The sequence below is a fragment of the Monodelphis domestica genome, chromosome 1 (genome assembly GCF_027887165.1).
Source record: "Monodelphis domestica isolate mMonDom1 chromosome 1, mMonDom1.pri, whole genome shotgun sequence".
NCBI classification, from domain to species: domain Eukaryota; kingdom Metazoa; phylum Chordata; class Mammalia; order Didelphimorphia; family Didelphidae; genus Monodelphis; species Monodelphis domestica.
This window is the reverse complement of record NC_077227.1, coordinates 678,326,319-678,348,674: the sequence shown is the minus strand read 5'-3', so window position 1 is coordinate 678,348,674 and position 22,356 is coordinate 678,326,319. Positions and strand designations below refer to the sequence as shown.

General features: G+C 38.6%; 1 protein-coding gene across 2 annotated transcripts; it reads left to right on the top strand.

Moving 5' to 3' along the window:
- Positions 1–644: 644 nt before the first annotated feature.
- On the top strand, positions 645–21,606 carry NUDT7 (nudix hydrolase 7). 2 transcript variants are annotated; one of them, XM_003339784.4, is made up of 5 exons: positions 645–915; positions 2,742–2,827; positions 3,538–3,694; positions 7,759–7,917; positions 20,911–21,606. In XM_003339784.4, exons 2-5 carry the CDS (start codon positions 2,775–2,777, stop codon positions 21,268–21,270), a joined length of 729 nt encoding a protein of 242 aa, XP_003339832.1. In that variant the 5' UTR covers positions 645–915; positions 2,742–2,774; the 3' UTR covers positions 21,271–21,606. The 2 variants fall into 2 exon arrangements, with proteins under 2 accessions (XP_003339832.1, XP_007477106.1); XM_007477044.3 differs by lacking the exon at positions 2,742–2,827 and having other exon boundaries at positions 647–915.
- The last annotated feature ends 750 nt before the right edge of the window (positions 21,607–22,356 follow it).

Sequence of the window (22,356 nt, the reverse complement as noted above, 5' to 3'; positions counted from 1 at the left end):
CATCTCCTGGCTATTTACCAATCAGACTATGTCTGGGGATGTCTTTAATTTTATAGACCTATGCTGGAGGGGAGAAGGCCTTTTCTTAGGGACAATTGATCAGATTAAATTGTTTTGACCTGTCAATTAATAAATTAATTATAAGGAATTATTAGGTAAGGAATTTTGCCTCTGGAGAACCCCTGTCGTTAGAGGTAAAAAGTCAATAAGGCACACAAGAATATCTTCCTATACACATACAAAAACTATTAAGTTGTAGGAAAGCTCATTGAGAACAAGGATTGTTTCATTCTTTGCACTTAGCACACCTTCTTCCACATTTTCTGGCATACCATACTGTAGGAAAAGACCAGTTTGGCTTAAACCAAGAATGTGGAGAAGAGAATTAGACTGAGGAGGGAGTTGTAAGGAACTACCACCAGCCTTGCTATGGGTTTTGCCCTCTACTCTCAAGCCTTAGTCATGCTGAATCCAGTAGGTCATCACAAACTCTCAAAGTAGGTGTGTAATTGAGGACAAAGTGCAATCTGAAAAAACAAGTGATGGGAGGGGTGGGGCGGAGCCGGGGGTGGGGCCAATGCAGTGACGTGTTCCAGTTAGCTCCTCCACTCTTTATTCAACCCTGGGTCCCCAAGTCCTTATAGACGTAGCATTCCACCAGGAAGAGACTGGGGGGGACGGGAAAACAGAGGCAGCTAGGAGAGCGAAACTCTGAGGCTCCCGTTCTGATTAGCCCTGATCCCTCTGCGCATGCCCGGCTTCACGCTCGCCCTTCGCGCATGCCCACTTGCTACCTCAGGGAGGCGGTAGTCTCGCCAGGCAGAGAGAAGGGGCGAAGGGCACCTCTTTGCGCATGTGTATCTGACGAAGCTCGGACCCCGGCTGCGGGTGGTTGGAGCCCATGGAGCAGCGCTGGTGAGGCCGAAGCTGGGAGGGCGAAGCCCTTATGGGTCTAGGTGCCACCTTGGGGGCCCCTAAAACAACTGCTAGGGTCCTGTGAGAGCTCGAGGAAGCGACCTCATGGTCGCAACCCTGCGGCCCCTGACGCGCTACGGGTGCCGAGGAGGAGGACTGGAATAGAGCTTCGGCTCTCCCTATTTCCAGCCACCTTGCCACCGCCCACTCTAGCTAGAAATTCATCCCACCTGGCAGAACCTGCCCCCGGCTCTAGCCGGCTAGGAACCCCGGGGCTTTGACCCAAACTCTGGGTCATTTCTAAGACCTCTTTGGGACAGATCAGAACCTGAGTCCGTGAACTTAGTGTTTCTAGGTTTTAATGTAGTTTTAAACTTGTGTTCTATAATCCTCTATATTTTATAATACTAGCTACCATTTACATAATGGCTAGAGGTTTACAGAGTGCTTCACGTGTGTTACCTCATTGGATCCTGACTACCAACCCCCCCAATGGATGCTGCTGTTGATCTTTATTTGCATATAGGGAAACAGAGGCTGATAAATAATATCTCGTATTTATTTTGCACCTACTATATGGCAGGCACTGTGCTAAGCACTTTAGAATTCTTCTCTCATTCTACCCTGACAACAACCCTAGAAGAGTAGGTGCTATTGTTGTCCCCATTTTTACAAATGAGGTAACAGGCTGAATAATAATAATGAAAACTCTTCTTCGAGTGCCCTCTGTGTGTCTGTGCTTAGCACAGTGCTTTACAACTATCTCATTTGATCCTCCAAACAACCTTTTGAGGGAGCTACTATTATTCCATTTTATGGATGTGGAAACTGAAGCAGACAAAAGTTAAGGGAATTGTCCAGGGTCACATGGGTAGTGTCTGAGCCTGAATTTAAACTGGTCTTCATGACTCCACACTGTTCTGAGAAGGGATTCCACAGTCTTCAGCAGACTTTCCCTGATCCTTTCAGCCAAAGTGTGTTGGCACACAAAAAAGGTAAAATGCTTCACTTTCAGCTATAATACTTCTCTCTTTAATGGTTCCCCTGTTTTTTATATACCTGTTAGAGGGAGTAAAGTTCCCTTCTAATTCTGCCAATCTTAGTTCCAAAGTCCTGCCCAGCTCTCAGTATAATCATTTCTAGGCTTCTTATTTTTTTGAATGCCTAGTGTCAGGCCAAATGCTATGAGGTGCTAAAGAAATCTCACCTAAAAGAATTTATAGACAAATAGGGGATATGGAAGACACATGTACCAGAAATGCGGACACTACCAAAACAACAAAGATAAAAATTAAAACTGTGGGGCAGAGACTGAAGGTGGGTCCCTAGCGCTTACCTAGAATGTTATCTAAATAGATTTTAAAAGGCAGATAATCCACGTGAGCCATGTATTGACTTAAAAAACCACACATTAACATTATGTCTTATTGTATTTCTATTTATTAAATATTTCCAATTTATGGTTTAACCTGGTTCTATAGCAGTAAGGAATATTGCAAGCTCAGTGTTCAACTCTTCTGCTCAAGGGCTCTTTTGCTTGGCTAATTTTATTTGTAAACATGGATTTTAATATCTCTTTAAGTATTGAATTTCTAAAAACATTCCTGAGCAAGAATTAGAATCTTATAACTAGAAATGCCTTTAGAACATTAAAAAAGCTATATATGTGGGGCAGCTAGGTAGCACAGTAGGTGGGGCTTCAGATCTGAACTTGGGAGGACCTGTTTTCAAATTTGGCCTCAAGACACCTCCTAGCTGGATGACCCTGAGGAAGTCACTTAACCGCAATTGCCTAGTTTTTGCCCTTCTTCTGTCTTGATACTAAGATTAGGGTTTAGGGGAAAAAAAAAACACTACACATGGATGATTTCTTCGATCATGGAATGTCAGAGTTGGAAAGGACCTTAAAAAGGTAGGATATATTACCTAGAAGGAACCTTAGAACCTAGAAGAGTAGATTTGGAAAGAACCTTAGACTTAGAATATTGGCTGAAAGATACTATCCTCAGAAATGGGTCATCTAGTCCAACCACATCTAATCTTATTCAATTAATAGATTAGGAGAGATTGTGCAGTATCTTATTGTTATCCATCGCATTCCCCTGATCTAACCAGTAACCTTGATCTAAAATAAATAAATAAATATAGTCTTATATGGCCTATTCTTAAACCCATACTGGTACTTAATGATTTCTGCTTTCTTGAGTCACCTCATATACTGTGGTACAATTGAATGTAATGGACTTCTCTACTAGTAGAAATGCACTGATCCAGAACAATTTGGAGGGACTTATGAGAAAGAACACTATCCACATTCAGAGGAAGAACTGTGGGAGTAGAAACACAGAAGAAAAACGACTGCTAGATCACATGGGTCGATGGGGATATGATTGGGAATATAGACTCTAAATGATCACCCCCTAGTGCAAATATCAATAATGTGGAAATAGGTCTTGATCAAGGACATGTGTAAAACTCAGTGGAATTGCGCATTGGCTATGGGAGGGAAAGAACATAAAAAAAAAAAGAAGCTGAGACCAGAGTGGGAAAGTGACTTGCACCAAACTAGAACTTTTTAAGAGAATTCCTGTGTTAAAATTCATGAATTTATTTTTATTTTAGTGAAAATTTGACCAAAGATACTGCTAAAGCCCGCTTAAGAAGACATGATGTTGGAACTAAGTTTTCCCAGTGGTTGTCAACTAAATCCTCTGTCCTACTACCTTTGTTGTTTAAGGAAGGAAAGCTGTATCTGCTCTTCACAGTTCGATCAAAGAAGGTAAATAGAGCACTCTCTCAGAGTGATCTGAATAAAACTAACAATAATAATTTCCATTAAGTTTAGAAAGGTCTTTTTTCATTATACCCATATTAGAGAAGAAAACTTAAAGAGTTATGATAAGACCATAAGGCCCAAGATACTTCCTTCTACATTGCCCTGCTACTGCCGCTTTAATTAACACAATAAATTGCTGTTGTGTATTTGGAGTGCTATAACGGTGTGGTACACTCCATGTGCCTTGGCCCCAAATTAACTTTCTGTGGATATACATTTAGCATTCGTTTAGTATTTCTGATGTATTTTTTACACAGAACAAGGTATGAACAATGAGATTCATAGTTTTAAGGCCTCAGGAGGCTAGGTGACTTGTCCAAGGTTGTATTGCTCGAGATGGGACTTGGATTGATTTTCTTGGTCAAAGTTCAATGCATATAGGAAACCAGAGCTTTCATTTTACAGAAGAGGAAATTTGAGAACACCTGACTTACTCAAGGTATAGTGGTAGTCTCTCAGTGACCGAGAATTACAATCAAAGATACTTGTGCGTGAAGGAGATTTAAGTGGAAAAGCCGATGCACAGAGACAGTCCCACTCTCTCGGCATTGGAAGCCTGGGTCCAATGGCACGAAAAGTCGTTACACCTGGAGACTTCCTCAGCTGCACTGGATGGCTGTGTTGTCTTTTGTGCTCCAACACGCCCTGAGCACTCCACAGTGCCTTGCTGCATCGCCATCTCAGCTGTTGAACCTTCTTATTGGTTTCTTCTGCGTGTTCCGCCGAAACATGCTTCACATGCTGGGTGAGCAAAGTCCTGGTTCACCAGGGGTTGACGACCCGATGGCTACCCTCACAAAGTTTGGCCAGCCTGTCGAAGCCGTTGCCCGGGGTGTGGCCGCTGCTGCATGCTAGCAGCTACTGGGAGCCACAAGTGAGAGCTGGGTGTCAGGTGGGGGTCAGAGGCTGGAGAGCTGCTCTAGGAGGGCATGACAAGCCCTCCATACCAGAGATACTACCCCTCCCTGAGCACCCCATACACCCCAGGAAGGTATAATAAGATTGAAAAGGTAAGAAGAAGCCAGAGTGGTGGCCTGCCAGTCTAACCTGTCAAGATCTTTTTAAGATCCTGAAAATGTCACATTTTACTATTCCTCCCAGATTTTTATGTCATGGACAAATTTTTAAGATGTGTTTACACCAAATCTAAGAGATTTTCTCCACTAAACTCCAATGTAATATAAATATAACAGTCAAAATTCCACCTAGGTTTTCAAATTCTAGATCCATTGATTTTTACACTGCCTCCTTATGGGATGATTTAAAACAGGGCAATCTGGAGTAAAACATTGATTCATTTTATATTCATTGAATGAATTAAGAGGGACTCTTACTTAGCCATACACCTAGCATGTGTCCAGAAATACAAATACCTAAATAAGCTAGCACTTCATGTAATTCTGTCTTTATTTTCATTGCAATTGTACACTGCTTATGATATACCAGCTGCTATGTTCCCCTCAAACATAGCTCCTCTCCCACCCCATCATAGGAATCACATTCACCACAGACTCAACAGGTTTCCATCTGTGCTATGCCCTCAAGCATGTGAGCCCCACCAGGGTTTTACCCCAGATGGGAGGAAAGGAAGGAGGAAGTGCTCCCATTGGCTGCTGGGCAGAGGGGTGGGGGAAATGAGGAATATCCTCAGGCTCATGGAGAGGGGAAGGTAACAGCTCCACCCCAAGTCCCTCTGGCTTTCTAGTAACAAACTCTGGTGGACAGGGCAGGTGTGCCCAGGGAGAGGGCTCTGCATTCTGTTTTTGGTATCCATGCCATAGGTTCACCACCATAGAACTAGATAATAGTTCAGATAGGTGGATTTAACACCATTTGGAATGTCCAAACCCAAATATTAGTCATTAATGACTTGATTCAAATTGAAGAGTTGTCTTCAGTGGAATAGCCATATTAATGGGTAGCCTGTTGGATTGGGATCTGGGAAGATCTTGAGTTCAGATCTCATTTCAGATATTGGCTTTAGAAACACTTCTTGTTGTTTGGAAGTTATTCTTTGTATCAATCTGAAATGTGCTTTCCTCTTCTACTTATCAGTACAAGTTTTACCTTATTGGGCCAAAGAGAACAATAATGCTCTCCTCCTTCGTATGGTAACCCTTCATATATTTGAAGACAAGTTAAGTGTACCAGCATTTGTTAAGTGCCTACTCTGGGCCAGACACTGTGGAGGAGCTCTGAACTACAAAGACAGGCAAAAACAGCCCCTGCCCTCAGGAGCTCTGCATCTGGGGTAGAATGGGAGTGGGCTTGCAACATGCCGACAACTGTACAAACAAGATGTGTTCAGGAGAACTTGGCGGGCTTCTCAGAGAGAAGACACTAACATTAAAGGGAACCAAGGCATGCTTCTGGTGAAGGTGGGATTTTGAGCTGAGACATAAAGGAAGCTAGGGAAATCAGGAGTTGGGAGACAAAGAGGTTAAGAGTCCTTGGCATGTGGGATAGCCAGTAAAAATGACTGAAGATGGGGTGCCTTATATGAGGAACAACAAGGTGGCCAGTGTCACTGGATGTTAGGTATGTGAAGAGGAATAAAGTGTGAGAACATTGGAAAAATAGGAAGGGGTCAAGTTATGAAGGGCTTTAAAAGCCAAACAGGGGCAGTTAGGTGGCTCAGCAGATGGAGAGCCAGGCCAGGAGATAAGAGGACCTGGGTTCAAATCTTGATGCAGATTTTTTCTAGTTGTGTGACCCTAGGCAAGTCACTTAACCCCAGTTGCCTCGCCCTTGTTGCTCGTCTGCCTTGGAATCGATCAGTTCCAAAACCAAAGGTAAGGGTTTAAAAAAAAAGCCAAGTGCCTAGCCCTTACCACTCTTCTGTCTTGGAGCCAATACACAGTATTGACTTCAAGACAGAAGGTAAGGGTTTAAAAAAAAAAAAAAGCCAAGTAGATCCTAGAAGTAAGAAGGAGCATCCAGACTTTATTAAAGGGTGGGGTAGGAATGTCACTTTTTCTTTGTTGACTCTAGAGCCAGAGCTCTAACAATGCATAGGCTGTAGACAGCTATTTTTATGACTTGGTTTTGTTGACATTTTTTTAAAACCACAACTTATGGTATATGATGATGATGGAATACAATTGTGCTATAAAGAATGGTGAATCACTTGATTTCTATAAGAACTAGAAAGATCTACATGAACTGAAGCAGAGTGAAATAAATAGAACCCGGAGAACATTATATACAGTAACTGAAACATTGTGGGATTTAGTAGCAGAGTCAAATGTGATTGACTCTGCTACTAAAAGCAATGCAATGGCCCAGGAGACAACACTGAGTACTTAATGATAACGAATATTGTCCACATCTGGAGAAAGAACTGTAGGAGTAGAAATCCAAAAGGAAACATGATTTATCACTTGTTTACATGACTATGTGATTTGGGGTTTTGGTTTTAAAAGATTATTATAAAAATGAATAATATACAAAAAGGATTTGAATAATAATGTATGTATAACCTAATGAAATTGATTGTCAGCCCTGGATGGGGGAGGGAAGAGGAGAGGGAGACAACAAGAATCATGCAACCATGGGGAAAATTTTAAAAATAAAAATAAATTTTAAAAAGCCACAACATTATTACAAGGGAAAGCTCACTGGGCTAGTGGAGGTGGGACATGCAGAAATCAACATGATATTAAAAGAAAATGTATAAAAGCTTTTAAAATAATAATCTTTGTTGTGCATAGACCTAATGATGTCACTGCTGACCAAAGACCTTCAGTGGCTTTCTGCTTTCTACTTAATCAAGTCCAAACTGATTAACTTGCGTTCATGCTTCATACTTAATGACTAAAAGTATGCAAGAGTTTGGTTCCCAGTGTTCTGGGGATGAAATTTTTCACATTTAGGTATCTGGTCCACTGACCAATACACAGTTTGTTAGCTTGTAGTGGAGGACTTGAAGCTCTAAAAGACAAAAATTCCTATTTAATTTCTTCCATATCACTAACTACCTAATCTACAAATTTTCATTTAATATTTAGTTACGTACCTCACCAGGGGAAGTGTGCTTCCCTGGGGGAAAGAGTGAGCCAGGAGACCTAGATGAAATAACCACAGCTCTCCGGGAAGCTCAGGAGGAAGTTGGACTTCAGCCACACCAAGTAGAAGTCATTTGTCGTCTTGTGCCTTTTATAAACAAGGTATGGACTAGAATTTTGTGTTTTTCCAACTGTACCTTGTGCTGTCTCCTCCCTGAAAAGAATATCATCCAGAATGAGAGAGATTATAGCCTATTATCGCTATTCTGTGTTGACTACATCTAGAAGATTTGTTAAGCTCTAAGCCTAATGTTTTAATAAGAATGATACTGACAAACTAGAGTCCATCTAGAGGGAAATGACCAGGATGGTAAGAGGGCTAAAGGCTCTCTATTCCTTGAAGGATCTAGTTATGCTTGGCCTAGAGGGAGAAGACACAGAGGTTACTCTTCCATTGCATATAAGTACTTAAAGTTATATAAAACTTTTACACTTGTTTTCTTTGGCCCTACAGGACAGATATAAGAACAGTGAGTCAGATTTCCAGTTTAGGAGATTTGGGCTTGATAAAAAGATAAATTTCCCTAACAATTAGAATTGGAATAAGCTGCCTCTGGAATTTGTAAATTTCCTTCTTGTTGGAAATATTCAAGCAAAGGCTAACTGACCTATTAGCACAGTTTCTGGCACAAGGAAATGCTATATGAATGCATCTTCCCTTCTCCCTTCTTCCGTTAGAGTACTGTGAGACTGTCTTTTTTCTTCTTAGCATCTATCTCTCATTATGTAACCTGAGACCTCTTTAGTATTTTTTGACCTCCATGTAACACTTTTTATTCACATTGAGCTTGCAATCTACTGAAATACTTAGATCTTTCTCAAACAAATGTGTATAGCCACATTTACCCATCTTTTACTTGTGGTTTTCTTTAAAAACCCTTCCCTTCCATCCTAGAATTAATACTATGTATTATTGGTTCTCAGGCATCCACTGAGCCACCCAGCTGCCCCCACATCTTTTATTTGTTAAGTTGGTTTTTTGAACCCATATACAGCCTTCTATTATTATCCTTATCAATATCTTCCATCAGTGCAGCATTATAACTTGTCAGGATCATTTGAGATCCTGTCTTGTATCCCATGTATGAAATGCCTGTTCAACTTTGTCTCATCTGTGTTTTAAGTACCTCCCAGCAATGATATTCAGGTTTCTTCTTCTGTAAAATGAGGCAATTAAATAAGATGATTTTGAAGTTCTCTTCCAGCTCTCATAATTAGAGAACCTTAGAGATGGAAGAAGTTTAGCAGATCTGGTCTAACTGCTTAAATTGAGAGAAGTCAAGATTCAAGTAAAATAATTTGTATTATGGCTTTGGGAGAAGAAGGCAAGAAAACACAAATGTTTTCTTTTTACAATCATTAAGTCCCTTTAATATTTAACATAGAAATAGAAAGTAATAGCTTTTTAGGTCAAAGAACCTAGAAATATACAAATGTACATGGATGCTATGAAAACTTTTTAAAATAATCCTATATTCCTATTTCAAAAAGATGGTTTTTAAATGTTTGATTCAGTATGTTTGGGTTTTTTTATATTTTTATTGAACTTGTCGATCCCTGGACCTCTGAGCAATCATAGAAGCTTAGATCTACAACTGTTTGAGATTCTAAACTCTGTCTAGTACTAACACCTCAGTGCTCATTTTATAGATAAAGAAACTGAGACCAAGGAGGTTAAGTGACTTGTGCAAGGTCACATAGGTTATATATAAGTTTCAAAAATGTCTCTAGGCCTGGCTCTCAATCCACTGTGGAACCACTCAACTGTCCCCAAAGTAACATTCTGTGCTGTCAAACAGAAATTATTTTCAAATGATTAAGGGTAGGGTTCAAAGAACTTTAGATTTGTAGAAGACTTTAGGAACTGTTTATTTTACCCTCTGATTAAACAAGAGATTGCCTCTATAGAATTCTTCACAGTTAATCATTCAGTCACTTCTTGAACATAACACAAGATTTCAGCATGAAAAGTGATTTGAGCAGCAATTATCTAGTCCAACTCAAATACAAAAGAATGCTCCCATAACATACCTTACCATCCAATGATTATCTAGGCCCGTGGTGACAAGCCCATGGCATGCATGCCGGAGTGGGGCACTCAGAGCCCTCTCTGTGGGCATGCATGCCATCACCCCAGCACAGAGTTCATTACTAGAAAGCCATAGGGACACATAGTCCAGCTACTCCCCTCCATCTCTCCATGGGTGCCTGAGGACATTTCTCACATCACCTGCCCCTTAAAAGGTTCACCATCACTGATCTAAGCTCTGTTCAAAGATTTCCAACAAAGGAGAACCTAGTACCTGTTGAGGCAACCCCTTCCATGTTAGACAGCTCTAAGAGTTGAGATATGAATATGTTCATTAAAATGGAAAAATGTACTGCCTCAAAGGGCAGGCCACATATTCTTTTTCTGGAAGTTCAAAGGCGACAGTTGTTTGAATTTCTTTTCATAAAATGAGCCAAAATCCCAAAGTTCGAACCTCTGTTATATCCTAGATTAAACCAAATTTATCTTCAATGTGAGAGTCCTCTATGGATTTGAAGATACCTATCTTAAATCTTTTCTCTAACTGGAGATGTTTACAACTCTAGATCTCTCTCTGATAATATGACACCCTTTATCACTATAGCCATCCTTCTGTGAAAAAAATTAAGTTGCTAATGACCTTTTCAATATTTGGTAGCCAGAACTGAATAGTCTTTCCAACGCTGAATATCAACTACCTTGTTTTCAGACACTACTTCTAATAATGAAGCCCAAGATTGCATTACCTGTTTTCTTGTGCAGTCACACTGTTGACTTTACAATCTACAAAACTCTTAAATCTTTTTCATGAACTATTATTTGTCCTTGTATTTTTGTAGTTGATAAAAGTCGAGAAACAGGATAGATCCAAGGACAGAGGCCTATAGCAGATTTCCAGTGAGTTTGTTTAATGGTAACATCAATTCGTTCATTTGTCAGCATTGAGTAGTTATTCACACAGATGTGAATCTAACCAGTGGTCATCTATCACTCCATCTATTGTGTCTGTGAAGCTATCAAGAGAAGTTTTACCAATTGGATTATAGACATCAAGATGTAGTACCTATAAAATCCCTCTTATCTGCCAGACAAATAACCTTGCCTAAAAAGGAAATAAGAGATTAATCTAGTATGATTCATCTGTTGACTTCTGCTTCCCTCTTATTGATCATTTTCCTTTTCTGTGTACTCACAAATTATCTGTTAATCTGTTTTAGGCTTTTACTAGGGATCATTAGGTTTACTGATCTGTACATGAAAATGTAAATGAAATCTATAATATCATTGGTATGAATAATTCCTGGAACAGACTCTCTCATTCTTTGTGATTTTTTGTCATTACAAAATCTCAGAGTTTGAGAGGACCTCAGAAACCATTTACTGCAATCTATACTTAAACAAGATTCAGATTCTCAGGAAAATATATTGGATTAGTTCTATCCAATCAATGCTCAAATAACCTCATTTGAGGAGGAACTCACTACATTTGAAGCATTGATTTCACTTTTGGATTGCTTTAATTGTTAGTACGTTTTTCCTTATGTGAGGCCTAAATTTATTACTGTTTCATTGTTCCTTGTTCTGCTCTCTGGAGCCAAACAGAGTAAATCTTTTTAAATGGCAAACTCTTGAAGATAGCTATTATTTTGCTCCTAAATCCTATTTTTTAATCTAAATTGGCATATATTCAAGTCTTCATTATCATAGTTGCTCTGCTTTGAACTCTCTCTAGTTCGTCAGTTTACAAAAATAATGCTGTTCAGAATTGAAGATAATATTCTAGAAGGGGCCAGACCAGGGCAAAATCCAATTAAATTATCACCTCTTTATTCTTGAACATAGGGTTCTCCATGCAGCCTAAGGTCACATTAGCTTTTTGACTGCTGTATCACACCATTAACTCATAATCTTGTACTCTACCAGAACTCTCAGACTTCAGACAAATTGCTATATAGCTTTGCCTCCATTATCTTAGAGTTATGATATTGGTTTTTTGAACTAGTGAGTGTTAAGCTTAATATCTGTTCCTATTAAACTTCATTGTCTTATATTTGGCCCATTGTTCCTTTTTTCAAAATTTTTACACTGGCAAAAGCTTTCTTAATCCTGAATATATTTTTCAGCATGCTACCTATTGCTTCAAGGCTTCTGTCATCTAAAAATTGACACATATTCTTATCCAAGGCAGCAATAAAATTACTAAATGGTACTGGGATAAACACAGATACCTGAGGTATTTGAAACCTTCTTCCAAGTTAACATTGAACCATTAGTGACTATTCCTAAGAAGCTTTCATTACTGGTCCCTCTCTCCCCCTTTTAACTAATTCCAAATCCACCTAAGCATACTCTATTCTGATCCTTATTTCTATATTGTTCATATCTTTCTACAAATCCTCCATTGTTATCTCTGGGGTCATAGTCTTAAGGTACTGAGGCAAAGCAATGGGCATGTTATGCTAGGAAAACAGTTCCTGCTGTTTCCAGTCATTAGAGCCCCAGAGAGTGTCAAAGAAACACAGGTTCCCCTGAATTGCTTTCTTGATTTTCAGTAAAAACACGCACATATCAAAAAATCCTCTCCACTAACACAATGTAGTAATGCCCTTTCACCTGTGAAGGGTCTCCTGGATTTTTTTACCACCAAAAAAGCACAAAATAGGCTAACAAGATAAAATTCAACTTGTGGTTAAATCTGCAAGCCCTAGTACCTAGTAATTGGCCTTGCTCCTCCTTAAATATTCCTAAAGCAAAGTAGAATGCTGGCTTCTCAGTTGCCTGTTGCTTGGCGCTGTCCATAGTCTTAGTGCTGAACTATTGAGTGATACTAGGTTTCATAATCACTGACCATGGTTCTGAAGCCTCTCTAATCAAAGCAGTATTATCATCCACAAAGGATTCAACCAAGTGAAAGGAATTCATATTCTTGTAAGGGCTGGGCTTTTCTGAGACTGCATCTCTAAATATTACTACTTCTCTCATATGACACCATGCTTGGTATTTTCTTCCTTTGTTGTTACAGATTTTCAATATATCAAAGTCCCTTTCTTCCAAATCATTCTGTTACTTTTGATCATTTGTCATTTTCTCATTTTATCAATTATAATTAAATCTAGAGTAGTAACCCCACTTGTTGTTTTTTCCATCCTTCTAATTTTTTTGTTCCTGGAAAAATCTTTATATCACTTTGGGAAAAAAAATTATGAACCAGAACCAATAGTTTTGTCCTTACTTGTTACCTTTTTGTAAGACATGCTCATATTTTAGGATGACACAAAGCTAGAAGGGAAGAATTGTAACAGTTAAAATTTAGGGAAACTGAGGCAGGTAGAAATTAGTTTCTCTCTGCAAGGAGTATGATATTTTTAGAGGTTTATTAAAGGTTGAGAATTTAAGAAAAATACAAGTAAGAAAGGCACGTGCCAGGTGGGCCAAGAGGCCCAATTCAATTTCACTCACATCATGAGACGCGTCTGCTTGCCAGCGGAGACAGGAAGAGAAGAGAACCCACCTACAGTGGAGACCCTTTATATCATAATTTGCTCTCGGCCCAGGTGAGAATTCAGTGAGATTACAAAGCATTCTGGGGAACTGGAGCAATGACTTCTGGCTATTGAAGTCCTGGATTCAAGTCTCCATTTTTACATCCCCTGTTTGATCCTCTGGTAAGAAGGACTTCCCCAAAGGATCATAAAAACATAATCAATTTAAAGATTACAATAATTTGAGGATAAGAGGGAAAAAAAAGAACACAACCAATAATTGCTGGACGCATTGACAAAAAGCCAGTTAGGGGGCAGTCCCGTTCGGCATGAAAGTATACATACAAATAAATGTTCAATCAACCACACCCAAATTTCATTTTTGTTCAGCTTGTGGTCTGGAGGCTTCTTCATGGTATCTTCTCCAACAGTTCAGTTTCTGGATTCAGAGAGGTAGTATCTTTCTTTACCTAAAATTCTTCTCAAAAGGAATTTAAACTTTGCAATTTAAATAATGATATTTTTTACATTCCCCTGTTAAGAGGGTGATTGAAGAATACAGCATCACTTAGGGATGCATGGCTGAGGTATCAGGTATATGAATCATTTGGCAAGAGAAATTAAAAAGATATCAGAAAAATCCAAATAAAAAAGAAAATACTGTATGAAAATATAGAGTATCAAAGTCTTATGTGTAAAACCTCCAAGTAAAAGAAAAATAAATCTATAACAGGTCCTTGAATCAGGGCCCAATTAAAATGATCTAAGCAATGATGCATTTACACATTCGGTAGCCAGGACTACAGAAAGGTACCACACTATGAAAGACAGAAAAGGGACCAGATTATAGGAACCAAGTAGGAGACAAGTTTGAGATACTTGGTAGAATGTGGAACAAGGAAGACCTGCCTTTAACACATATTAAACAGCCGCAACCTCAAACCCCAAACACGTTCAAGTCCTCTTTGTCTAGGCTCAAAGTTACATGAATCCCACCAGAATTGGTTGATCTCTTTGACCTTGTACTTGATTGGCACTATGCAGTTAGCTTTGTGCTTCTTTGGCACTGTGCAATGGCTCTTTTGTGTATATCTTGTCCTGGAATCAGACAGAATCATTAGCAAAGTCCCATAATTTTTAAAATAATTAGTGGCATCATTTTTATAGTCTCTAGCTTTTGGGGCATGCATTGACAAATGTATTTTAAACTTGTAGTACTGAAAAGTTAAAAAGTTAAAGAAAATATTATTGCTGGTGACATGTGCTTCAAATATAAAAAGGAGAGAAAAAATAAAAAAACTGAAAAAGTATATTGCACATGCAAGAAAAAATAATAAAATTTTTAAAAATTCAAAAATATAGCTTATAATCATTGACACACTGTGTCAGCTAAGAAAATAAAGATTACAAGGCTTTCTCACCAAAAATGAGATCCATTTCCTCTTCATATCTGGCCATGATCCACTGTAAGTATGACAAATGAATTGAACAAGGTAACATTTTTCATTGTTAAAGAACAGTAATACAAATATGTAGTTATCAATATCTCCAAAATTCTCAATAGCCCAATTAATTACAATAGCAAACAAACACACAATCATTTTTACATGAGTTGCTATATGGCATTTAAAAGCCTATGAATTCATGGATATTTGTCATAATTTTTACAAACGTAGCAATCTTTCAACCTTGGTAATAAACATATTTTTAAACAAAGTAAAACTCATCTGGGGTTAAGAACATAATCAAGAAATATCATTCTGGTGGAAGTAAAGTAGTGAGCTGAAGAGTATAAATGAGATGCTCCTTTTTTGGAGGCTTTTTAGGGGTACAAATGCCCTGAGATTAATTGCCCCAACTTCCATTCACATATTTAGAAATGCGGGAAGGTTGGGGGTTATAAAATGTATTTCACTTCAGCTACTAGAATGGGCCTTACCTCGTGGTAGGGGCTGGCAAAAATGACTAGATTGTAAAAAAAAAATTCCAAGAATCATGTTTAAAAAACCCTTAAAATCAATTTGAGATATTTAGCACATTTTTAAACAAAGATTGTTATACAATTGTAACCAGTTCTGATGAAGTCCATCTATCCTCTCTGTGACAATTTACAAAGGCAAAATTAGAAAAACTTTTCATATATGGGCTTAATTACAGTGATATTTGTTTAGTATAGTTATAGGGGAAAAGCAACAGAATTTAACAGTTAAACTCAGTACATTAAAATGATTCAGTGTAACAGAATAATATTGAATGCAGTAATATATGAACTTAAAATTACAAAGTTAAACCTTAAACAAAGCAAATAGTAAAATGCAATAGAACACAGAGATTTTTTATAAACCATTGGAGTCTGAAATGCCTTAAAATATATAACCTCTGGTCTTTAAAGTTCCTTGGGTTTGTTATCCATTTAGATGTCTATTTTCCGAAGGCAGAATGCTAAGTGCTAAGCTATAGGGCGACCCATCCAGGGCTACACATCTGGGAAGTATCTGAGGTCAGATTTCAACTGAGGACCTCCCGTCTCTAGGCCTGGCTCTCAGTTCGCTGAGACACCCAGCAGCCTCCCCAAAGTTAGCTAAATGGTTGTAGGGAGCTGAATCTCCTCCCTGACACGCAGGTGAAGTCAATAAAAGGATCAATGCAATTAAAAGATATCCTTGTAAAATCACCATGCTTTTAAGTTCCTGTTTTGAAAGTCTCTTCTCTCCCTTTTTTCTCTCTCCCCTCCTCCGATACCTCCTCCCACGTGGCTAATCTTAGCCTAAGGGAAAATTATCCTGTCTTTACCAGCTGGTAGAAATGAGTCCTGAGCGATGAGCAATCTGCTCCAAGGCTAGACTTTGTTGGGCAGGCAAGTCACCAGGTGATCGCGGATCTAGGTTGAATCAGGTGGACCAGGTGAGCGAGAAAAAGACCAGGAGCAGGAGCGGGCAGCCGGGGTGGGCAGGTGAGCTACAATCTGGGTCAAACAGCAAACTGGTCTGGAGCGGATGGCTGCAGGCAGGAACCCACACAGGCAGGCAGGCAGGGCGAAGCGGCCGACCTAGGTGGGGTGAACTATCTAATGGCTGGAACGAGCAGCAGCTTTGTGAGGGTAAAAAAAAAAAACTTGACCAGAGAAACATGGCTTAAAAAAAAATTTAGGCTAAAAAATTTGAGAAGTTCTCATCCCTTCGTGTTCGCCATAACTGTAACAGTTAAAATTTAGGGAAACTGAGGCAGGTAGAAATTAGTTTCTCTCTGCAAGGAGTATGATATTTTTAGAAGTTTATTAAAGGTTGAGAATTTAAGGAAAATACAAGTAAGAAAGGAATGTGCCAGGTGGGCCAAGAGGCCCAATTCAATTTCACTCACATCATGAGACGCGTCTGCTTGCCAGTGGAGACAGGAAGAGAAGAGAGCCCACCTACAGTGGAGACCCTTTATATCATAATTTGCTCTTGGCCCAGGTGAGAATTCAGTGAGATTACAAAGCATTCTAGGGAACTGGAGCAATGGCTTCTGGCTATTGAAGTCCTGGATTCAAGTCTCCATTTTTACAGAATGACAGAATTAAGATTTAAAATCATGACAGTCTGGAACACCAGACTGATACCAACAAAATGAAATTTAGTAGCAGTAGATATAAGGTCCTCCATATACTAAATGATTCTATAAATGATTCTTTAATTTATTGATGTGATTATTTGTTCAGTCATTACAGAACACAAGTGCTCCATAGATGTTCTTCACTAAAATCCACTGAGAAAGATTTATCCTTTTGTGGCCAGTTCTCTTCAGACTTAGGTAGATTTTTGGAAAACAGACATAGAGTCAATTGCCAGGCCCATCCTTGAAGCCTTTCCAACGTAGCAGGACCTGCTAGAATTTGCTCTCTCCTAGAAGAATCTTCAGGAACCTGGGAGTCACCTTTTCAATATAGTAAGGCAACGTTGATTGATTTAGGAACAAGAACAGCTGGCATATAAATTAATATAATAAAGTTCCTAAATTCATCAGACTCAGAGTTAGAAGAGGTGGGCTTGAGTCCCACAATTTACTAGCAAGTTATTTAATCTCGGGTCCTTATTTTTAACTCTGTAAAGTGACGGATTAGATTAAATGATTTTTAAGGTCCCTCTAACTCTCATATTCTGTGAGTTGGTAGAGGAGACCTGGTATGCCATTAGTTCATATTTAAATTAAAAGCATTTTAGTTGCCTCCAAGCATATTATGAGAGTACTGTTATGTGCCTGATGCAAAGACTAATCATTTTAGTCCACGTTAAGAAAAACAGTACCCACAATGATGGAGGTGGTAGTCCTGCCTCATGCTATTTTGTTAAGACCATATTTGGAGTAGTGTTCAGTTCTCGGCACCATTCTTTAGAAAGGACATTAACAAATGGGAATGTGTTCAGAGGAAGAAGACAAGAATTCTCAGGAAAATAGAAATAATATTATATGAAGATCAGTTGACATGATTAGGGATCAGAGGAATTAGAGCTACAAAAGGATTTAGAGCTACTAGAACATCTAGTCAACCCTCCCTACCTTTAGTCATTTGACAAATGAGGAAATTGAGCCCCAGAAAGGTTATGACTGTCCAACATGACATAGATAATAAGTAACATAATGAAAATTTGGAACCAAGTCCTCTGACTTCAAATCCAATTGGGAATATTATAGTCATAATGCTATCACACTAGAAAGATCTTAGAGATCATACACCTGATCCTCTCATTTAATATATTAGGGACCTGAGACCCAGTGAAAGTCACATATAGTCACCCAGCTAGTCACACACACATTGGCAGAGGACTTCAGGTTGAGGCTAAGAGGAGGTCATACCTGAAGGAGATAGAAGAGACTCATGTTTTAGGTATGAACTGGATTAGGTGACCAACCAATAGCTTATATATTATATAAGCTTATATATTTATATATATATAAATAAGCTTATAAAGAGCTTAATAGCTCTGATTCTCGGATTCCTTTTTTTCCAGTAATGACTAAATAAATGCCCCATTCCTAGAACATTTCAGCCATTCACATTGTTGCTCTTGCAGAGATAAGTCTGCAAACCCATAAAATCCTCGTAAATTACAAGAGAGGTTTTATAACACAGAATATAGAATGTGACGGCTTAAAAAGTCTAGGGCCCATCTAATCCAACTCCTTCAAAAGGAAACTGAAGCCCAGAAACGGGAAGGGATTTGTCTCAGATCACATGACTCAAAAGGTTGTTGCAGGATTTGAACTGTGTCTCCTGATTCCCAATCTGATGTTTTTTTATCCATGACATCATACTGCTTCTGTCTTTATATAGAAGTGTAAATAAAGGTAGCAATCAGCTGTCAGACTTTTGGGGTGATTGTCAGAAGACAAAACAATTCCAAGCAAGTTGTTTTGAAAAATTACTGCTTGCTAGGGTCTGGTTATACAATCGCCAATACTCTGGGTACCCAAACAAGCCTTCAGGATCTTGGCTAAAAGGAAATATTTATATTATCTAGTATGTCCATATAGATTTGTGTTCAGCCTGGAAATCTGAAGCTAGGTAATGTCCTGCTACGAAAGAACAATTAGCAAACTCACAATACATGAAGTACTTTTTCTGTTCATTTGTCATGTTTTTCTTGAGGATTAGATTATTCTTATGATTTTCATTTTATTTGTTTTAATATTAAAATCAAAGGAACCTTTGAAATTATCTGTCTAGCTATCTACTCATACTGTCAGCATGATTGTTCAGGTCCTTAATGCCTTTCACTTGTACTGTTGTAATTGCCTCCTCTAAGTCATCTTTCTGTCTGTAGTTTCTCTTCTCTCCAATCTGTCTTTCTTATGCTATCCAAGCAATCTTCTTTATATACAGAACTGATCAAGTCATTATTCCTCTAGTCAAAACCTTTGTTGTTGTCTATTGCCTACAAAATAAACCCATATTACCTTGCCTAGAATTCAGTGCCTTATACATTTTGGGTGTAGCTTACATCTCCAATTGTATTTCATTATACTACCTAGACATATTACCTGTCTTCCAGCTAAATTAGATTATTCATTAACCTAAACATTCTAACCTCTGAACCCCTATTCTGTTTTCTGTTTCTAGAATGGGTTCCTTTCCTAGTCATCTCTGCCAATCAAAATCCTATTCATCTTTTAAGGCCCAGTTTACTTTATTTTATTTTTTTAAACCCTTACCTTCCATCTTGGAATCAATACTGTGTATTGGTTCCAAGGCAGAAGAGTACTAAGAACTAGGCAATAGGGATTAAGTGACTTGCCCAGGGTCACACAGCTGGGAAGTGTCTAGGGCCAAATTTGAACCTAGGACCTCCTATCTCTAAGGCTGGCTCTCAATCCACTGAGCTATTCAGCTGGCCCCTAAGGCCCAGTTTAAATGCTATTTCCTCTATAAAGCCTTCTATAGTTTATAGGGGAAAGAGATTTTCTCCTCAACATATGTCCTCTTAAACATGTACTATAATCTAGATTGCATCATAATTATTGTAAGTGTCTGTTTCTTCTACCCAATTATGAGCTCTTTGAGGCTTGCTGTCCAACAGACCTAGTAGAAGATCCTATCTCTCTCTATCTTTATTCCTCAGAAAGGTAAGTAGAGCTAGGGCAAATTTGGCCAATATTATTAAATATATTCTGTGTAGGAGCCATCAGTCTGGAAGGCAAATTGTAAAAGGGTTGAAGATTATTATAATAATGAGGAGGAAGGACAATAATTTAATGAGGTACTAGAATCAAAGAAAGATTTTTCTTAGAATAGGGAAGATCTAGCATCTTTGTTGTCAGAGTGGAAGCATAGAAGCAGCCAGTAAGAGGAGGGGAGGGAACAAAATATTTAATAAATGCCTACTATGTGCCAGGTACTGAACTATGTACTTGACAAATATCTCATTTGATCTTCACTATAGCTGTGAGATGGGTGCTAGGAAACTGAGGCAGACAGAAGTAAAATAACTTGCCAGGGTCACACAAGTAAATAAATATCAAGAGGCTGGATTTAAACTCACTTCTTCCTGATTCCAGGCCTATTGCCTCTTTCACTGCTCCAGCTAACTGCCTTCATAGTCACAGTAGAGAAGAGATTGGAGATTCATGAGGAAGGCTACTGATGAAGAAAGGTCATAGATGAATGGAAGAAGATAATGGGATCAGTGGTACAAATTGAGAGGAGAGTTTAACAAGAAATATGGCTTCTTCTTCCTTTGATATTGAAAAAAGGAAATAAAGATGGGTGAAGACATTGAGAGATTTAGAGATTTCAAAGAACAAAAGTGGAAATCTCATGGTGGGTAGTCTTTTCATTTAAGATTATAGGCTGGGGAAAAGGGGGCTGAAGAAGAAAAAGGTTTGGAACAGACATTGTGAAGACTGTTATCGAGGTGTTCAATGATGAAAGACTTTCCATATAGCAGTTGACATTAGAGAGCATGTGTGTGTGATGGACCCAATCAGCACAGTTTTATGATTTCCTTCAGCACATTTGTCAGCTGTATGTAATAGATTTGATAGAAGTTTTAAAGTCTCATTGATTGTTTTTGTTCTCATTTTTCTTTGACTGTACTTCTCTTTCAGAACGGTATTACGATAACCCCAGTTGTGGGATTTATAGACAGTTCATTCGAGGCCCAACCTAATCCACATGAAGTGAGCGAGGTGTTCCTGGTGCCTCTGGAGTATTTCATCAATCCACATACTCACTATGCCTTTCGTTCACCTGTTTTTGGTCTCTCTCATTTTTTTGACTACACGGATCCCCAAAACAAATCAACTTATCAAATCTGGGGGTTGACAGCAAGACTTGCATTGCTGACTGCACTCATTGTTTTTCAAAAGCAACCTTCCTTTGACACTGAATATGACTTTAATGATCTGATCTCATCCTCTGAGCAATACTTTCTAAAGATACATAGAGCCATGAAGAGCAAGTTATGATATAGACATAGATCTGTCCAGATAATTGTCTATGCACCAGATTGACTTGAAGAAAAAATATCCTTCTCCTGGCACCAGATTTGATGTTAAATTATACTTTAAGATCCTTAAGAGTACACATTATGTTGTTTTTCATCTTTGTATTCCCAGTGCCAAGCACAGTGCCTTGCAGATGGAGGCTTAATAAATGTCTATTGAACTGAAAAATGTATTTCCTTGGCAGATTGTTTATAGCACTGAACTAATTTGGTTATGCTTTAATCAGTATTAACTTTCTGATATGTTCCATTTTAATATATTTGTAAAGTATATAAATAAAGATAAAATAAGATATAAGTTTCTTATCAGTTTTATTGTAGTCTATTGTGATTTGGGGTGTTAAGATTAAAATTTTGGGGGAAACTGAGGCAGGTAGAAATTAGTTTCTCTCTGCAAGGAGTATTATTTTTATGAGGTTTATTAAAGGTCAAGGGTTAAAGAAAATACAAGCAAGAGAAGCACGTGCTAGGTGGGCCATGAGGCCCACCCAAATTTCACTCACATCATGAGACAAGTCCGTTTGCCAGAGGAGCCAGGAAGAGAAGAGAGCCTGCCGTGGGCAGAGACCCTTTAAATAATGATTTTGCTCTTGGCCCAGGTGAGAATTCAGTGAGATTACAAAGCATTCTGGGGAAGTGGAGCAAGGACTTCTGGGGATTTAAATCCTGGATTCAAGTCTATTTTTACAGGGGCAGCTAGAATCAGAATCCCAAAGCTGGCAAGGATCTGAAAGGTCATCCATTTATGCCCCTGCTCAGGGCATACATACACTTTACTATATCTTCAAAAAGCATCTGGTCATCCAGCCTCCAATTAAATATCTGTATTGATGGGGAACTCACTACCTTACAAAGCAATGCTTCCTACTCTTAGTTCTAATTTTTATAATACTTATACTTTTTGGAATTTGGATATGTGATTTCATTAGTGGGGATTTCTATTTGTTGAAGATCTCTCCACCAGTGAAAATCTGTAGCCTCTTTGTAATTTATAGTAGTTTAGGACACTGACAGTTTTAAGTGAGTTGCCTATATTCATATAGTCATT